Genomic DNA, 19,308 nt, shown 5'->3' with positions numbered 1-19,308 from the left:
AGGGCCTCTCCCGAGTTTCCTTCCTCCGTGAGTCGAGCCGTCCAACAAACCATGCGGTGACCATAATCACAGTGATGATAGTGAGAGCATTTTTCACGAATGGCCACCTAGTGGCGGCCTCTTCAAATGGCGTGCGGCTTTTTGCAGCCAGTTCCATAGCCAAGCCCGGCCAAGCCCGGTCAAAACTTGTCAAAAGCCAAAATGGCGGTTGGAGCGCGTTGCCTACTTTAGCCCAGGCGGGTTCAGGTTGCGACGCATCATGCGGGAACGTTTTCACAGCTACTACGTAACAGTGGGGTTCCTTATACATTGGATCCTATGGAAGCTATGCCGGGACCGGATGAAAACGACGTAGCAGCCGGGAAAGCGCAGCAGTGAGGAACGTAACAGTGGGGTTCTACTGTACAACAAATTCCCATTCCCGATTACGTTGCTTCGCTGTGAATCTCTCGGCACTGTGGAGCCTTACGACACCATTACCACGTTAGAACTTCCTATTGGATCGTCAGAGGTCAACACCCTCTACTGTAGTCCCGTAACTGCCACATCGCCTGAAGATGTTTTAAGCCACGTCATTGACAACGGCTTCAACCCCAAGCAACATCATGACCTTCCCCGTCTCCTTGAGAAATTTCGCCCTGCTTTTGACAGCCATAACACTTCTCAGGGCCGAACAATGACTGTATGTCACCGGATTGACACCGGCTCTCACTCACCGCTAAGGCAGCGACCATACCGAGTATCGTCGACAGAATGACGCGTCATTGATGAGCAAGTAGGTGACATGCTAAAGCAAAGTGTCATTGAACCATCCGACAGCGCATGGTTATCTCAAGTTGTCTTAGTTAAAAAAAAAAAAAAAGGATGGCTCGATCCACTTCTGCGTGGATTACCGTCGCCTGAACAAAATAACCCGAAAGGATGTTTATCCATTGCCGAGGATCAACAACGCCCTAGACTGCTTACAAGGTGCAGGGTTCTTTTCCTCCCTCAATCTATCCTCTGGTTATTTGCAGGTGCCTATGGCTGCAGACGATAAGCCTAAAACTGCTTTCATTACACCAGATGGCTTATACGAATTTCGTGAGATGCCATTAGGACTTTGCAACACACCCGCAACTTTTGAGCGGATGATTGACACTATTCTTCGAGGCCTCAAATGGAACACGTGCTTGTGTTATTTGGATGATGTAGTAGTGTTTGCACCAGATTTTCCTACTCACCTTAATCACTTCGAGCAGGTTTTTTGCTGTCTCAGTGATGCTGGCGTCCACCTAAACCTGAAGAAATGTCACTTTGGGGCACGCAAGCTGACGATTCTCGGACGTGTCGTGTCGAAGGACGGCGTTCTCCCTGATGCCGCTAAGCTCCGTGCTGTTAAAGAATTCCCAAGGCCAACATCTCTAAAATACTTGCGCAGTTTCATTGGCCTCTGCTCGTACTTCCACCGTTTTATTTGAAATTCCGCTTCGATTATGGCACCTCTGACAGAGTTTCTTTAGGGAGACCCCAATCTTTCTGCGTGGTCCCCGGCTTACGATGATACCTTCGCGACGCTACGTCGCCTGCTCACAACACCACCGATACTGCACCATTCCGATCCAACTGCTCCCATGGAAATCCATACGGATGCTAGCTGTGCTGGTCTTGGCGCTGTGCTCGCCCAGCGAAAGCCCGGCTACCAAGAATATGTTGTTGCTTACGCGAGCCGCACTCTCACGAAAGCTGAAACGAATTATTCAGTCACGGAAAAATAATGTCTAGCGATCATCTGCAGGGCGCCTACCAAGCTGACATTTCCAAATTCTCTAAGTTTTCCAGGTTTTCCCCGAGTGCCTTCGCAATATTCCCTGAGTGATGCAGAACTGTGTTTTATGTCAAGACGGGCTGAAACCATATCGCCAGACGCTGTCACTCTCTAGTAAACATATGAAAAAAATAAAAAAGGCCAACTAAATCCAATTTGAATACAAAGGAGTAGTGTTTATGTTATTGAAAAAAAAAAAAGAGTAGAAGGGAGGGGTTAGTAAATTGCACAGCAAATAAAATGTTCTCGAAAAAAATTGCAAATCGAGTCGGATATTCTCAAATAGAAGTAAAAAGGGGATGCATACAGAAGCAAATATTTTCGAATATGAGCTATTTCTATCAACTGATGGCAAGCTCAGTGATACCAAACTTGAACTTTTTCACAATTGGGATTCTCTCTCAACAGCTCGTAAGTCAAGCTCAACTGTCCTGACATACTCAGCCTGCGCACGACGCCTCAGTGTTGTTTCAACGAAATAGTGAAGTGGTACAGACTTAACAGACAGACTATGCCGCCACCTCACCCGGGGCTTACCCGGAAGGAGGCAGTGTTATACAGGCAATTACAGACGGGGTCCCTGCTCACCCCGGCGCTAGCTAAACACGTGTGTCCGAGCGTGTACGCGAGTGACGTGTGTAGACTGCGCTAAGGAGAGAGCCACCGCGGCTCACATCCTTTGGGACTGTAGTATAAATCCACGAGAAGCCAGCGAGAAAACGACGATCCCGCCGCATCTAGAGGCTGCAGCGAGGAGATATGACCAAGATACACAACTCAAGGCCGTCCAGCAGGTCTCGGCAGCTCTAGAGAGGCAGCGACCTCGCGAAACCGAGGAGAAGGGGGGCAGCACCCCGAGGAAGGGGGCGGCGGCCCTCTCGGATTTGCGGAAGTAGCGAGGAACCAAGACCTCGAGGAGCACAATGCACGAGATTGACGTAGTGGCCGCGTCGCGGTAAAAGCTTGTCCTCCCTGCGTGGAGGGAGCCTAACCGACTCTGCAGGCATTTTCGCTAAAGTTGTTCTCTCTCTCTCTCAGTGTTGTTTCACTGCTTTAAACAGTTTACTTTGGTTTCGGTGAGGGACACCTGCATCTCGGCATCAGCCAACACTTTGTTTTTGAAGCTCAGGCTCCTCCAACGAAGCGATCGCATACTTCATTCCCAATTGATTCCTCAATGCGCCGGTCCTTTCCGTTCTCGTCCTCCTTTCACCGTGCGTTCGCCCCACGGACTATTTCAAGCATACTCTTGGTCAGTTTACAGTCAACGTCCAATTTTTCGGACCCCCTAGGAGCCGCGAAAACTTGCGAAAAATCAGGCAGTTGCAAAAGCTTCGAAGCTCGGAAAGCACTGTGCATTGCATAATGCTTGTTTCCGAAAGTTAGTTTTGCCTCAATACAGTTGTGTGACGCGGTGAAGCATTAGCAAAGTATTGCGGTGAAGCTTAAGCGTAGAAAGGGGTAGGACACAGTATGTATTCCTTAATTTTACACGCCTGCACCTTACCTTTACTGCACCTTTACTGCCCTTAAGGGCTCAAATCGAAAAGGGCAAATCTGAAAAAGATCTGAATGCCTGCCAGTATACATATTAGGCATATCGGGGCTCCTACTGTGACAGGAAAGGGCGGGTGCAGGCGAGTAAAATTAAGGAATACATACTGTGTCCCACCCCTTCCGACGCTTAAGCTTCACCGCAATACTTTGCTAATGCTTCACCGCGTCACACAACTGTATTGAGGCAAAACTAACTTTCGGGAACAAGCATTATGCAATGCGCAGTGCTTTCCGAGCTTCGAAGCCAAAATTAATGCTGATAGCGGAGAAATGAAGAAACACAGACTCGAGCAGCAAGAAGCTTAATAACAAACGTCGAAGCAGCTAGGCGTAGCGCTGCCGCAGTGGTGGCTAAGGCTGCCAGCGGATCTGCGTGCGATAGCGCCGGTTCGAGGCGGCAAGGCAATCAAAATGGCAGCGTTGGTGGCTTTGATTAATGCCGTTTCGGACCTGTGGTCACGAAAAAACGTCCGGAAAATCAGATGGCACAAAGAGTTCTTGCATCCGAAATTTCAGACATCTGATACATTGACTCTATGGGGTACGTGGTAGTGCCGCAAGCCGTTCAAATTATCAGGAATCGGGAAAGTCGGTCGTTGACTGTATGCTAGCAACTCCTCCAGCTGAGGACAGGGCGTAAAAGACGATTCGTTACAATTCCTGTGTGTTACTCCTGCCAGTATTACCGCGACTTTCGACCCTTTCAATAAAATTACAGCTGATTTTCCCTGATAGAGGTACAAATTCCCCGGGGTTTCCCTGAGTTTTTCCAGACTACTCAAAATCCCTGAGAATTCCTGGTTTTCCCGGTTGGTAGACACCCTGATCTGGGCCACCACAAGATTTCGTCCATACCTGTACGGCTGGTCTTTCGATGTCGTTACCGATCACCACGCACTTCACTGGTTGTCTCTCAAGGATCCGTGCGGTCGCCTAGCCCGGTGGGCCATACACAGCCGCTGGCAATCACTGGGTCATTGTAGCTATAGACCACCTCAAAGAGTTTGATATCCGGGTTGTCTACAACTCAGGCAAAAAGCACGCCGATGCCGATGCTCTTTCGCGCTTGCCTGTCCACGCCGACATTGTCAGTATCTCCGTCCTAGACGACCCACTTCTCCCATTCGCTTCTGTCAACATGGCTTTGGAGCAGCGCAAGAACTCCTGGATTTCATCTTTGATAGATTACATCTCTGATTCACCTGCACGCCCACCATCCTGAGCATTACGCCGACAAGCTTCGCACTTCGCCATCAGCGACAGAATTGTCTATCGCCGCAACTACAGTTCAAACAACTGCAAATGGCTGCCTGTAATACCCCTGCAGCTCCACACTGACGTATGCGCCGCTTTCCATGCTGACCCTCAGTGCGCACACACTGGTCTCTCTTAAGACCTACACCAGACTAGGTTATAGGTTTTATTGGCGCGGTATGTACACATTTGTGCAAAAGTACATTCGCTCTTGCACAGAATGTCAATGCCGCCTACAAGCCTGATCCTTAGCGGCCTTCTGGACCAATGCAACCTTTGCCGTGCCCTTCGCGACCCTTTGACCGGGTTGGGACAGACCTATACGGACCTCTGCCATACACAGCTGCTGGCAATTGCTGGGTCATTGTAGCTATGGACCACCTCACGAAGTATGCAGAAACGGCCGCTCTACCAGGTGCGATGGCTCATGACGTTGCCTCCTTCCTGCTTGAACGCTTCGTTCTACGTCAAAGCGCTCCCCACGAACTCCCGAGCGACCGAGGCCGCGTCTTTCTCGCCGACGTAATTCAAGAACTTCTCGCTGAATTCTTCGTTATTCATCGCTGCACCACCGCACATCACCCGCAAACAAACGGATTGACAGAGCACGTTAACCGAACTCTTGGCGACAGCTTTCGATGTATGTCGCCTCCAACCACACCAACTGGGACCTCACCCTTCCCTATGTTACGTACACCTACAATACAGCACCTCAGTCAACGACGGGCTTTTCTCCCTTCTTTCTTCTATATGGCCGCGAACCATCATTTCCTATTGACACTATTCTTCCTTACCGTCCCGACTTATCAGAGGGCACCCCGGTTTCTGAAGCTACCCGGTATGCAGAAGAATGTCGGCACTAGCTCGCTGCCTTACAACGCACGAACAAGCGCTACAGAAATTTCGTAATGACGACGGGCGCCCCCACCACCAGTTTTCGCTTGACGCTCTCGTTTGATTGTGGGTGCCTCCTACTTCGACACCAGGTGTCTCCTCCAAGTTTGTATCCCGATACCATGGACCCTACCGGGTTCTACAGTAAACTTATCCGGTGAACTACGTCATCGAACCTCTGACGCCCCCTGTGGACCTGCGTCACCGAGACTGCAAAACTGTGCATGTAGATCAGCTCAAGCCGTATCACGAGCCCTTCATCCTCACGGCGCCTTAGGCCTCCTAGGCGGCTCCGTCTTCAGCGAGGGGGGAAGTTTTAAGGAAGAAGAAGTGTGCCGTGCAGAGCTCCGTAGCCGGATCGTAAGCGCTACTGAAGTGGGGCGCGGGCTAGATGTTGTTCCTGGTGTGACTGGCTAAGCCTACGCTGTTGCGTCTTCCTGCCGGCGTCCTTTGTGTCATCCACAGCTGTGTCGAACTTCTTTGCCATACTTACAACAATGAAACCAGTTTAAATAAGGACTTGTATACTCTGTCACCTCCCCGACACTCGGCAAGGTTGAATCCTTCTAAAAATGTTCAACCATATGCTCAGAAAAGAACACCTTCAAGTACAGTGCAGTCCACTTATAACGATACCACATATAACAATATATCGGTTATAACGATGGGTCGACATGAGAGTGTCATTTTATGCATTAGGTCTATGGAAAAAAAAAACATTTATAAAGATAGGTTATTCACCGCATATCGGATATAACGATCAAAATATTGCCGCCCAGATGGCTTTTCCCGTGCAAAATAATCGTAACATTTGCGTTGCTTAGTTCCCTGAAACGAACGATGTCGAGACGAGGCGATGTTTACCTCCGTAAGTTCGTATCTGCCGCCATTACCACGCTGCGCGTCCCGTGCCACAAGATGGCGCTAGCTGCTATGCGCGTCGGCCACAGTCGCTCCGAAAGAGGGAGAGAAAAAAGAAAGCAACAAGCAAAGCGGCGCGGTGGCGCCCGTCCCGCACTCAGTCTCTCTCTCTCTCGCGATAGCAGACTGACGCCACCGAAGCAGCGTGCAACCAACGTGACCAACGGTACAACCCAGTTCGAAGATGGCGCCGACAAAGCGTAAAGCTGTGTCGCTTGACACGAAGATGGATATTTTGCAGGACTCTCGACGCGGCTTCAAGGTGAGCGCCCTCGTGAAGAAATATGAGCTCGCCCAGTCGACGATATCAACCATCTTGAAAACCGGGAGCACCACGATTGTGAAGGCAGGAGCTATCGGCGGCCATGCCGATCAGCGGAAAAGGGTTAGAGACCCTTTGTACGCCGATGTTGAAGAGGCGCTTTACCAGTGGTTCATCACAACCCGCGCGCATAATGTGCCTATTAGTGGGCCAATACTTGCCACCAAAGCGAAAAACTTCACTTTTCTTCTGGGACGTCCAAATTGCGAGCCTGGGGGAGGCTGGATTCAGCGCTTTAAAGAGCGGCACGGAATCGTTTACAAAAACGTGGTAGGGGAAGCGGCGTCTTTGGACACAGAGGCAAAGCAGCAGTGGCTGCAGACAAAGCTGCCCAGCGTGCTGGAGCGCTACGCGGAGAAGGACATATATAATTGCGACGAAACTGCTTTGTTTTTTCAAATGTTGCCGTCGAAGACTCACGCTCTTAAAGGAGATCGATGCCCCGGCGGGAAGCACTCGAAACTTAGGGTGACAGTGTTGCTGTGCGTTAGCATGGACGGGAGCCATCGTCTCAAGCCTTTCATGATCGGGCGATCAAAGAAGCCAACGTGCTTCAAGAATCAGCACATCCCGGTCCGCTATCGCAGCAACAAGAAGGCGTGGATGACCCGCGACCTGTTCGAAGAATGGCTGCTCGAGTTCGACAGTTTAATTGAAGGCCAAGGAAGAAAAGTAGTGTTGCTACTTGACAACTGTAGCGCACACAGCGTTAACCCGAAGCTAACATCTGTAGAATTGATGTTTCTGCCTCCGAATACTACGGCAGGCCTTCAGCCGTTGGATGCCGCCGTGATCACCAACTTAAAAGTCCTGTATCGGCGGCGCATGCTGGAGTGGCTAATTTTAGCCATTGACCGCGCAGCTCCTGGAACGTCGGGTCATGCAGACGGGCCCCCTGACCTGAAGATCAGCCTTTTGAAAGCCGCGCGCTTCGTTTACGGTGTATGGTATGAAGTAAAGCAGTCAACCATATACAACTGCTTCAAAAAGGCGGGCTTTGTGCGTCAGGACGAACTTCCCCAACCCACTGAGACCAACACGGTGGAAGCCGCCGACATAACCGAGCTCTGGGAGCTCGTTCCTACTGGTGACACAGGTGGTGCGTCGATGGAGGAGTTTTTGACTGCAGACAGTGCTGCCTCGTTCTGCGATGAGGTCACCGACGAGGCGATCACCGAAGATGTGCTGTCTCGACAGACGGCAAAGTTGTGCGACAATGGCGACGGCAGCAGCGACAGTGACAACGAGATTGGCAGTGGCTCCTTGACCCCGACCACGATGTCCACGCAAAGTGCACTGTCGTCGATCGACTCCTTAATTGATTTTATGCATGCCAAAGGATTGCCGCCAGTGTTCGCGCAGCAGCTGGAATCCATGCACACCGCGGTTGTGAAGCTGAAGCTGCCGCAAAAGCAAGTGCAGATTTCGGACTATTTCGGCGCGCCTAACCCTTGACACGGTCATTGGCGCTACAAATAAAGTTTGTTTTTCACAGCCGACTTTCTACATCATCTATTCTTTAGAGCAAGTAGCGAATTCGAGTTCGGAGCTGCAAAGGTATGTTCCGCGTTTTTTTTTTTTTTTTTATAACTGCAGTCTAGATATAGCGATCATCGGTTATAACGATCATATTTTTCGTCTTTCTCGATATCGTTATAAGTGGACTGCACTGTACTCCTTTTTTTGTACAAACCATCACTGATTGGAATTCACAGCCCTCTGACTGCTTTCAAGTGCTGCCATCAAATACTTTCGATTCCTTTGTTAGGAACATGATGTAACCTTCTACAGCTAGGACAGTGAAAAATAATCTGCAGTATTTCTTAAACAAATAGTTTAATAATAAATATACATGCCTATGTAAACAAATGCACCACTCTAGTGTTGTATAAACACTCTACACGCACTATCGCCCTTTTAGAGATTGGTGGTAACTATAGCCAAAACTGAACATGAGAGCAGTTTTTATCATCCCACTGCGTACATTCAGTGAATGTCTAATACAGTGGAAAATGCATGAGCTAGACTGTTACACTATGGCTAACCTTTCGCTGAACAGAATCAGCTGTGGCGAAAAAGTGATGTGGGCAGCTGGCATGTGTTCAACTTCGTGCTTTACAACTTCCGAAGCATGTTTGGATTCAAATTGAGCATGACTAAACATGAATACAAATGTAGGCGTTGCGGCAATCATGTTATGGTACAATGTATTTAATCAGCGGCCCATCGCATGGCAACTGGTTTTGTCGACGCAGCTGCACAAAAGCCCATCATCACATCTTAGTAACGGGAAATCGATGCCATCTACGACTCCGGCATGACTGACAGTGGCGAATGGCATTGACGTCTCGCAAAGGATGTGTCCAGTGACACAAAATGAAAATTAAGAGAACGGCTAAAAAATGCACAAAAACATCTCAGGTCACTTTATGCAGCGTGCCTCTCTGCGCCCCAAGTTGCCCCGACACCATAAAATTTTGTTTCTCGCAGTGCCTGCTAACTGGCATCACAGTGCAGTGCAAAAGGTGCATTGTGAACAATAACTGACTGCAATGTATTTTGCTATTTTATAAAAACCCACCCCCTATGTAATGCCCCTGAGGGGACTTTTAAGGTAGTAAACTGAACTGAAACTGAAAAACTGAGGAATGTGGTTCTGGCAGTTAGACAAGCATGCGGCAACCTTGCCCAGTCCTTGGAAGTAGTTGGCCGGGGGAGTTCCGTCTACTCCCAAGGGCAGCGCAAGGTCGCTGCCAAGTGCTTTCAAGAGCGATTGAATTCACTCGTAAGCACACCAGTTTGCTTGTTCTGAACATGACGGTTATGTAAAGCAACGAAAGGGGCTTGTCGGTGCACGTTCACAATTACGTTGCTGAACTTTACAATTTGCAGGAAAGATGACAAAGAAGGGAGGAATTGTGCTTTTGTCTGCATGCGTCATTCTTCTCTTCTTCGTCATCTTTTTGCCAGTCTAAAACGTAATCACAACTGAAGGTTGTCGCAAATTTCGCCCATACTCATTGAAATAAAGAAACAGCTTTTTCTTTTATTCCTTGGTTTCATTGTCTGTTGGCTTCGTTTAAGTGGTTGTTACACATTCGCCAAGTTACACAAGCAGGATTTGATGCAAGATATTATAGGAGTTGCTTAGCTCTGCATTTTGCTGAAAATTTTATGGCAGCCCTCTTGAATTTTGGTGTGGACCCATTAATTTACGTCACACAGAAGAGTGTTGACATACCACCCCCACAACTGGTGCGAGCAATCAAGGGTGTCCTCCCACTCACTTGTTGTGCGGGTTGAGCACCATGGCAAGCAGGTCAAGCAGGGGGAACCAGTCCTGCTGCAGCTTGGCCACGCACAGCTCCACCAGACGTTCACAGTTTTTCATGATGCAGCGCTGCAGCATGCAGAAAATGCGCAATGAGTAATGAGCACCTGGAAATGCACGTATAACCAGAACCACCCCCAATTACGACGACCCAGAATGAGAAGAAAAAAATAACTGCATGCCACAATGCTCAAATATTTGCAAAAACAGTGTCCATTCGCAGATGCATGACTCGTCAATGTTGTGTCTTCGGCCTGCGGCGCTGTTCCTTCCCCCCACCCTTGCTCTTCGGCGATGCCGGTAATCTCCAGCTCCTGCTATGTTGTAAAGCTGTATTCAAACAACAGAGCAAATGAGCTTGCGCATCATGTGAGCATGCGTCACCCGTTGATGTGCCGTTCCCTCAGTCCGTGCAAAGCACTTTGCAAAACAGCAGAGAGCCAAAGCACTGTTGGGATTTCCAGCTCAGTCGCATTTGCTTTGTCGCTGTCACCCGTGTGAGGCTGTTCCGTTCGCTCTTTCATCCTCTGTCATGCCAATGCTAGCTGTGACTTGATTCGTGTCACATGTCATATTACTGATTTGTCTGCAATCAAGCCCGCCACATGAATCCGGCAGGATGACTGTGCGGAGTTTTAGCTTCCCACGTGCAACATTGCTCACTACCAAGTGCAATGTGGCGACCCTTAAAGGACCGCTCACCAGGCCACAAAGAAAATTTTGGCTATATGCTGGAATTTCTTACGTGCCCTCTTGGGAGCGTTCTACTGCAAGAATTTTTCAAATTCTTTCTTTAATAGCCGAGACAGAAATATTTCAGTAGCACGAATCCATGATTCCAGGATGCCAGCATCACCGCCAACAAGGACACTCTCCACCTGCCCCGTCCAGCACCGCAAGCGAAATCCCTTTCCTGCGTTCTCCCACACCGAAGCTGGAGGATTGCTTGACACATACGTCACGGGTCCCACCTTCTTTTTTTTATCATGCCCTTTTTTGCTGCATGGGGCACTTTGCTGATGCTCACGTGCACGAGAATACCTGACTAGCGGTGTAAGTCAGTGCTACACGAATACCGAGGCAGACACAAGCGGATTGCAGAGCATGGTCGTGCGCTGGAACACTGTAGGAAGTGACATAGTTTCACTCTACGCACATGCGAAAGCACGACGTGAGAACAAGCACACGAAACGGAAGTACATCTCCCTTGCTGCGGTGCGAAGTAAAACAAAAAACACTTTGCATTCGGTTTCTGTGTTTTATTATTTCTCTAAACTATAGTTAGTCTATTGAAGCACCAGATTAAACAACTAAGAGATGTTGCCTTGACTAATTCTCGAAGTGTCACGGGTCACTATGAGCGAAGTTACAACATACACATTCACGTAGGCGCACTAGCTGATGTACGTCAACCCCCGTCCTGGAGCAAAGGGGCAAACGGCGTTTGGTTTGAAACTTCTCCTCTTTACATAGCACGGTGCGATGTAATCCTTGGCAGACACGATTGTTAGCATGCATTATATGCACTGCACTTGTCAGCTCAATATGGCCAGACCTGGTGAGAGGCCCCCTAAAGAGGAGGGGAATGGACGACCGTGATGGAGGGATAAATGGAGCTTCAACGCGCAGGGGTGGGGAGAAGGTGGGGCTCCCTAAGACAATGAAACTTTAAATTGCAGAGAACCTTGTCTTGACCTGCACCTCAACTTTACCTTTGAATTTGTTTTGAATTTTCGGTGCAGGTTATATGGCCTGGGTTTTGTTTCTTTTCTTTTTTTCCAGAGCAGTGAGAAACAACTCTGGCAGTTTCACAGGACTGTGCAGTGGAGGATGAGCAGCATACCAAGCCTAACAAGCTGCCGAGCAGATATGTGAAGATGCTTATCACAATATGGCTAGAGGCGACAGGTCTGTGGCCATGAACCGCTACATTCTTTGCTAAGGCCACCACCACCTAGCTCCATGTCTTTCCCTTGCTTTACCCACACAGGCATCACCAACCAAAGCCTTTCCATAAGGGCACAGCTTGGCGTCAGCCACATTGCGAGTTGAGGCAGCGCAGTTAACCTTTGAGGTTCGCCATCATACATGTACGACAGCAGAGACAAATCCCAAGTGGTCAAGCATTTGAAAAAACACATCTCTTCAGACTGAATTGCAAACTGGCCTAGCTAGCATTGCTCTGGAGGTGCTGCAACCTTAAAAAAGAAATTACTGCTCTGCTGCCATCTCTCACCTTCCACCAAAACTGGCTTTTAACTTCGCTCAATAGTGGCTGTCATTGCGATGGATTGGGAGTACCTATCTACCTAGTGCGCCCCTGAATCTTAGAGGTAAATTCAGCATTTACCCATAGCAACTAAAAAAATTCTTTGTCCTCCACCAAGAGAGTTAACATCTGCCTTGACATGTGACATCTTGTTTGCTGTGGAAAGGAGCTAGCAGCCGAGATAATTCAGACACCTTAGACATAAGTGCAAAGTGCAATTTGTTATGAATTGCCAGATTTACCAGATTCTAATCGACCCCAAAATCTAATGTGCACATAGAAAATAAATGCGCACCTCAATGTAACATGTAACCGATTTATAAAAAAGAAAAATACAGCATGCCCCCGTGTTCATGACCAAGAAGAACGAGACATGCAGAAATTAGTTTCAAAGAAGGGGAATTCTACAACGTAACCACCGCATCGTCATCGCCATTTGCGCTTCATTGGTCCCAGATACCAAGGGCACCAGGGCGACATTCTCCAGTTATCACGTTTAGTGATTGTATTATTGCTTTCTTGAGATTTTCTGTAACCCGGCATTGGTCTCGTTGAAGTATGCAGCCGGCAGCATTCCTGGCACTGTGCACAGATAGCGAGCTTGTCCGAGTGCCAGAGTGCCGTACACACACCAGAACAGCCAGTGCCAAGCCGCACTAAACCTTACTACAAACTTACGGTGTCTCTGAAAGTAGGGACTGAGAATACAGCTCCAGATCAGAGCTAAGCACAAAAGGAGCCCACAGAAACCTCCACGAAAACATGCTCTGTCGACATGACGCTACACCTGGCAGCTCTGACAGTGGGCTGTTGCCAATGTCACAAACCCGGGTTTCCAACGTTTCGACAAGTGGACTTGTTTTTTTTTTCAAGGTGACATATGCTTTCCTCGGCACAGTAGGTAGGGTCCTTCTAAAATGGAGCAGGCATAAGGCGAGTAGGCGAGGCAACGACCGAGGGTGTGTTAGCGGCAAGGGTGTAGAATTGAAAAGAGAAGTGTGTTATTCGACGTCGATGGAGCAATGTGAGGAAGCGCCGTGTGTCAGCCGGCCACATGATTTTCATGGAAGGGGCCTGGGCAAGACTGGGGAAGGAGGGCATTATCTCCTTTGCTGGAGGTCGGTGAGCTATCGTCGTAGTGGGAAGAAATCATATTGTAATAACACCAGAAGACAAAGGTAGCAGTATCGCAATCTGGCTATATAGAAGTACAAAAATTAGGCTTCCAAACAACTGAGCATCCACACCCATTACAGAAAACTCTACTTCAGACTACAGCAATACTGTGCAAAGCACAACAGCAGAGCTCCTGTCCAGGGAACTAATCACGCAATCTGAATATCGCTTCATGATGCCCAAGAACAAAGAAGCAGGCTGCTTTTATCTTCTTCCTAAAATACATAAAGATCCTGTTGAAGAAGTATTTACAGCAGACATCCCAGGTCGGCCTATTGTGTCTAATAACAACACACCTACCGAGTCACAATCTAAATTCTTAAATCACCACCTGTCAAACATTCCCACTGCCCTCCCATCTTTTGTTCAAGACATGCCACAATTCTTTTGAATTAAGGACAGCATCAACACCAGCCAAATCTTTTCTGACCACGCTATTCTAGTCACTTTGGATGTTACTGCCCTTTACACTAACATACCCATGAGTGAAGGAATTGAAACCATATCGAAATACCTTGCAATCCATCCCCAAGCGCATGCTCCTGAAATTTACCTGTCGCTTCTTAGGTTAGATCACGCTCAACTATTTTGAATTCGATTCTATTCACTACCTGCAAACTTTTGGCACTAGCATGGGAACACCATTTGCTCCCACATATGCCAACATTTTCATGGGACAGCTTGAAGCAAACCTGATAAAATCATGATCTTTAAAACCGCACACCTATCTGTTACATTGACAACATATGTATAATATGGGAACACGGCACAAGTGCATTAACAGACCTAACTAGCCCCTTCAACCGCTTTCACCCGAGTATTAAATTAACATGCTCACCGCCATCCTAGTCAAATCAACTTCCTCGACACAACGGTCTACATAGAAAATGGAAAACTGAGAATGACGCTTTACTGGAAGTCTACAGATCGCCAACAATATTTAGACTACAACAGTTATCGTCCGCAACACAGCAAGCAAGAAATTTTTGTCAGACAAGCGAAATAGATAAGAAGAATCTGCAGCAAAGACCACGATTATATCCACAACCTAAATGTCCTTAAAGCAACGCTAGCAGAAAGAAACTATCCACAAGTTCCTCTCGACAGGGCTTATGTTGTCATGTAAAGATAGGAGAGGCAGTCGGAATAAGCCAAGAAACAATCTACACCAGAATCTGAGAGACCACCAGCCTTTATTACGACATATTCTAATGCCCTCCCAAACATAAACAACATCCTATGAGAATACCACCCAATATTATTAAGTAACTGAGCGTCTGAAAGAAGCATTCCCGGCGGTATCGAGGGTGACCTATTGCCGCAACAGATAAAGAAATGTTAGTGCATGCAAAAGTCAGCCAATATCATTCCCCCATAATAAAAGCATGTTGTCACCCCAGGTGCAGAACTTGCAGACACCTTCAAAGTGACATTAAAATTAAAAGTACTAGAAGTAGTTATACACACGAAGTAAAAACTATCTTTACTTGCACTAGTTCCAATGTGATTTACATGCTTGAGTGTTCCTTCTGTAAGAAACAATATGTCGGTGAAACGGGACAATTAATTAATGTCACGTTAAACGGACATCGCATGGATACAGCTAAAAAGCTTCCCAAAACCGTCAAGCATTTCAATCAAGCAGGTCATAACTTTGATGAACTGAAACTCTACATCCTAGTCAAATTTCGGTTCTGCGCGAGACAGAAAACACAAGAGAATCATACCTCATCCATAAGTTCAAGACATTGCAACCAACAGGCATACACGTTTCAAAGGGAGCATGCTAAATTTTAAGCTGTAGGCAACAGCACTTTGTTATTTTTCATTGGGTTGCTAATTGTGTTTTCTTTTCTTTCCTCCCTTGCATTTTTTTATTTACATATTTGTTCTGTTACCATAAAAAAAAAATTTCACGCGAGCACCATTTTCTCACGCTGCTTTTATTCTCGCTTTCAGAGAGAGACCTCCAGCAGACCTCCTCGCTCACTGACCTCCAGCAGAGCAGATACCCCTCTTCTGTCCTCCAGGCCCCTTCCACGAACACACGGCAGGCTGACACTCAGCCATGTCACCGGCCGTGTGTCAGTAGGTGACATGTCAACCGGCTGACATAACGCTACTTCACATTCCTCCGCCGATGTTGAATAACATACCTTTCTTTTCAATTCTTCAACATTGCCGTTAAACACTCCCTCAGTCGTTGCCTCACCCACCCGCCTTACCCCCCTCTCCCCTTTAGGACCATACCTATAGTGGAACCTAGTTCGAACGTTTCGGGGAAAAAATGCGAGAAAAGACATACTAACCGGGAAAACGTACAATCCAAAGTAAAAAACAAAAAAAATTGACGGGCTCAACTAATGTTGACATCTACGTAATGCGAAGCATCGCGCGGATCGTTGCGACATGAGACGCCGACTCGTGGCAAACTGGTGGTGCTTCGGCGGCCGGAAAGATTTGTTGTTTTTCTACTGCATGGTGTTTTAGGAGGGCGATGGGAAACCGAAATGAAATCAAGCTGATGGCCGACGCTGGATGCCGCGGAAGCGAAACGTGATGCCCACATCACGCCGCCTGCAGCTGAGAACGGTGGTGCGTTTGGATTATCGCCTACTAAAAGCGCGCAGTACGCTACTAATGGCACTATGCACCATGTGCTGTAAAACAAATAGATGAAGATGCTTATATTGCAATAGCATTGGCTGTGATAGCTGTGAATACTGTGCGCGACAGCATCAGAGAAGACTTGGTAGTACCTAAATAAGAAACTGAGTGCATGCAGGCATTTTCACGTGAGACGGGTAGGCAAGTATTGCGGTGAAGCTGCCGTGGCGGGCAGCTTCACCGCAACACTCACTTCACCCAAGAGAGAGAAACAAGTCCACGTGTCAATACTGTTCTGGGTGGCGCGCACCAGACGCATTTTCTTGTTCACATGGGATCTAGCAGCCGGAAAACGGTATCATACGATTGCAGTTTGGCGATGGACTGAACAATGGTGCCGAAAAATTGTGTGTTACGGGAACATATGAACTGGTAAAAAAATGAGCATAACTCTATTGGGTCGCCTTTTTTTTTTTTCTGTTCTCGATTGCGAATATTGGCGCCGGAAAAATGTACGTAACAGGAACGTATCAACAAAGTTTATACTGTGCCGAGGAAAGCATATGTCGTTTTAAAAAAGACAAGTCAATTTGTCGAAACGTTGGCTCTCACTTTTCAAGGTTCTCGCCTTGCTCATCGTCTTGAATTTCGATCTCCCGCCTTCCCCGTGTTTTCCGTGTTTTCCCACTTTGTCGTGTGTGAGACAGCTTCACTGGTCATTCATCTTCACAGAGTAGAGCGGCTCATGATTTTTTATTCATTTGTTCCCCAGGCCGGTCGAGATTGGAACACTTTACCCACCTCCATCGTTTCAATCAACCAGCTTGATGCACTTGAAATAGCACTTGATGATCATAAGGTGTATGCAATATATTACTTGCATTTTGCCCTGTACTTAGAGCTTAAGGGGGAACACGGGGGTCTTAAAAACCAATAATCACAAGGAAAAAAAAAAATTTGATTTTTCGGAACTGCTTGTTTCGGCATCTGTAATGCCTAATCTACACCGTATCAAAACGATTTGCCCCGAAACGCGGCCTAAGTGTCCAAAAACATAATTATTTGGTCAGTGTGGACAGAGAGAAGCGACCTCCAAAATCGTGGAGAAACACTGGTGTTCACGGAGCTATTGCTCGTATTTCTCGCCGCTGAGCGCCACTATCTTGGTATCGTTTGGAAGCTCAAAGTTACGCCTTTCAGTTCTTCGCATCCTCACCGTCGATGGCTGCATAGAAAAAGCACAAATGTAAAACAATCAGGGGCCGGTCTGACGAAGCTCACGATGCACGCAGCCCTCCTATTATTTCAGTGTGTCAACGCACTGAGAGGCGCCTTCTGGTTGGCTGTTGCTATGGCAACACTTTATTTATTATTTATATTAATATTATTTATTTATATTATATTATTTATATTAATATTTAACAAACACTTTATTTTAAAGATAAATTACTACAAAGGCCCGTAAGAAATGACCTAGTTGGAACTATTGTATTCTGTCATATCTTTTCTTACAAGTGAGATATTTGTAATCTAAATACATATTTGAAATCAGCATTCTACAATATATCTGCACAGAGAACTTAGGCAACATGTGCTGAAAAATTAAAAAAAAACACCTTTTTATTGCCCTCATCCCCCCTTGACTTTTATGTATATTTTGAGAAAAAAAAAATTTGTTTTACTTTTGTGATCTTGCCGTTTCTTTTAAGAGGTTGTATCATATGCACATTTTGCCCAACTCCTATCTGTAACGTCCTATGGGCCTTGAAGATATTTCAATGAATGAATGAGTGAATGATTATGCAATGCAGAAGAGCATCCAACCAAAATAAAGTATCCACATGGCCACAGTGGAAATCGTATGTGAACAACAGGAACACCAGAACGATTCGTGCCTGTTCGTGCCTTTATTCTAGCAATTACTGTCTGCGGCTGCGCTGCGAAGGAAATTGCGACACTTTTGCCACTGAAAGCACTAATCAGTCACGAGATTATAAAAATTGCAGCTTTTGCACTACTTTTGTGCAATATAGAAACAGTATTTGCAGAGTCATTCAGTAAATAAAAGCATACTAATGTAAGCATTTGTTTAGTATTTTCTTGATACCCTCGGTAATTCTACATTCGGTTCATTCGGACAATTTTTTTTTCAGTACCGTGAGATCTGAATCACCAAGGTTTCACTGTACTAGGACAAGTTTCAGGGAGTACCAGAAGGTGGCACCATAATACTTGATGCAAATGTTGAGCGACGGTAACAGCACACAAACAAGATGCAACATGGCCCTCTCCTTCTTGGCTGTACACAGTGCTCAAGGCCAATGTCATGAGTAAAAAGGGGGGACAAGGCCACACATGACGTGCACACGCTGAGCAGCAGCCACCAGGCTCAGAGAGAGAAATGTGTGGTGTTGCCATGCCGAAGCCCAACTCACATGTATCTCGAACTTCCATCCGCTGACTGCTTCATCGGTGAGGATCTTGGTGAAGGAGATGGTGAGGCCCTCACGGAAGAACCGCTGGCACGGCTCACTCAGCACATCCCGCCCTGCATGTTATTCATTCGCACATGTTGCCTTGGCATTAATCATTAACACATCGTTGTCCGGCTTCTGCCTGTACCACATAGCCAGGAAGCCCAGCTGATACCCTGCAGCTGCAGCACATATTTACTAGGCACCTTCAAATTGTAATTTTCCAAACAGAATCAGATACAAATTTTGTTGTCGGAAAACACCTTTCACATAGTTTTGAATTAGTGATCAACCTATACAGCCAAACCTGTTTATACCGAACTCAACAGTTCCACAAAAAGTGATCGCTGTAAGTAGTTTGTTATATGCGAACTCGCCCTTCAAGACACCCAAAAATTCAGAACACTGCAGCTAGCATCGGCAGTCACGATTCGACACCACTTTGGTCTGAAAAGAGGATTTTCAGTACCTTCATTTTTGCTCCTGGCACTTTTCTGCATCTAACTGCAAGTTTATATTCAAAACATTATCTAAAGAATGAAATGCGACGGCGTAGAGCACTCTCAAAACTATGCCCAGCCAGTTCCGGTCACCTGCCATTTTGAAACTACTACGAGCCGCCATTTTTTCTCCGAGCGCCTGCCATATATTTTGATATCAGCAGGACACGAGTGGATTTTTTCATACTGTAGTGAC

General features: G+C 47.0%; 2 protein-coding genes across 9 annotated transcripts in view; one reads left to right on the top strand and one right to left on the bottom strand.

Moving 5' to 3' along the window:
* faf (ubiquitin carboxyl-terminal hydrolase-like faf) overlaps window positions 1-19,308 on the bottom strand; it is a 607,534-nt gene that overhangs the window by 470,132 nt on the left and 118,094 nt on the right. For all 8 annotated transcript variants that reach the window (XM_072286629.1, XM_072286626.1, XM_072286628.1 and 5 more), the window contains 2 exons: window positions 18,574-18,686; window positions 10,043-10,155 (listed from right to left, as the gene is read on the bottom strand). In XM_072286629.1, coding sequence (XP_072142730.1) covers window positions 10,043-10,155; window positions 18,574-18,686 — 226 coding nt within the window. The remainder of the gene's footprint in view (window positions 1-10,042; window positions 10,156-18,573; window positions 18,687-19,308) is intronic.
* On the top strand, window positions 6,551-8,254 carry LOC126539772 (tigger transposable element-derived protein 6-like). Its single transcript, XM_055075760.2, has one exon. It carries the CDS (start codon window positions 6,618-6,620, stop codon window positions 8,208-8,210), a length of 1,593 nt encoding a protein of 530 aa, XP_054931735.2. The 5' UTR covers window positions 6,551-6,617; the 3' UTR covers window positions 8,211-8,254.

Source organism: Dermacentor andersoni, chromosome 2 (assembly GCF_023375885.2).
Source record: "Dermacentor andersoni chromosome 2, qqDerAnde1_hic_scaffold, whole genome shotgun sequence".
In the NCBI taxonomy this organism is placed as follows: Eukaryota; Metazoa; Arthropoda; class Arachnida; order Ixodida; family Ixodidae; genus Dermacentor; species Dermacentor andersoni.
This window is presented reverse-complemented; position numbering and strand designations above follow the sequence as displayed.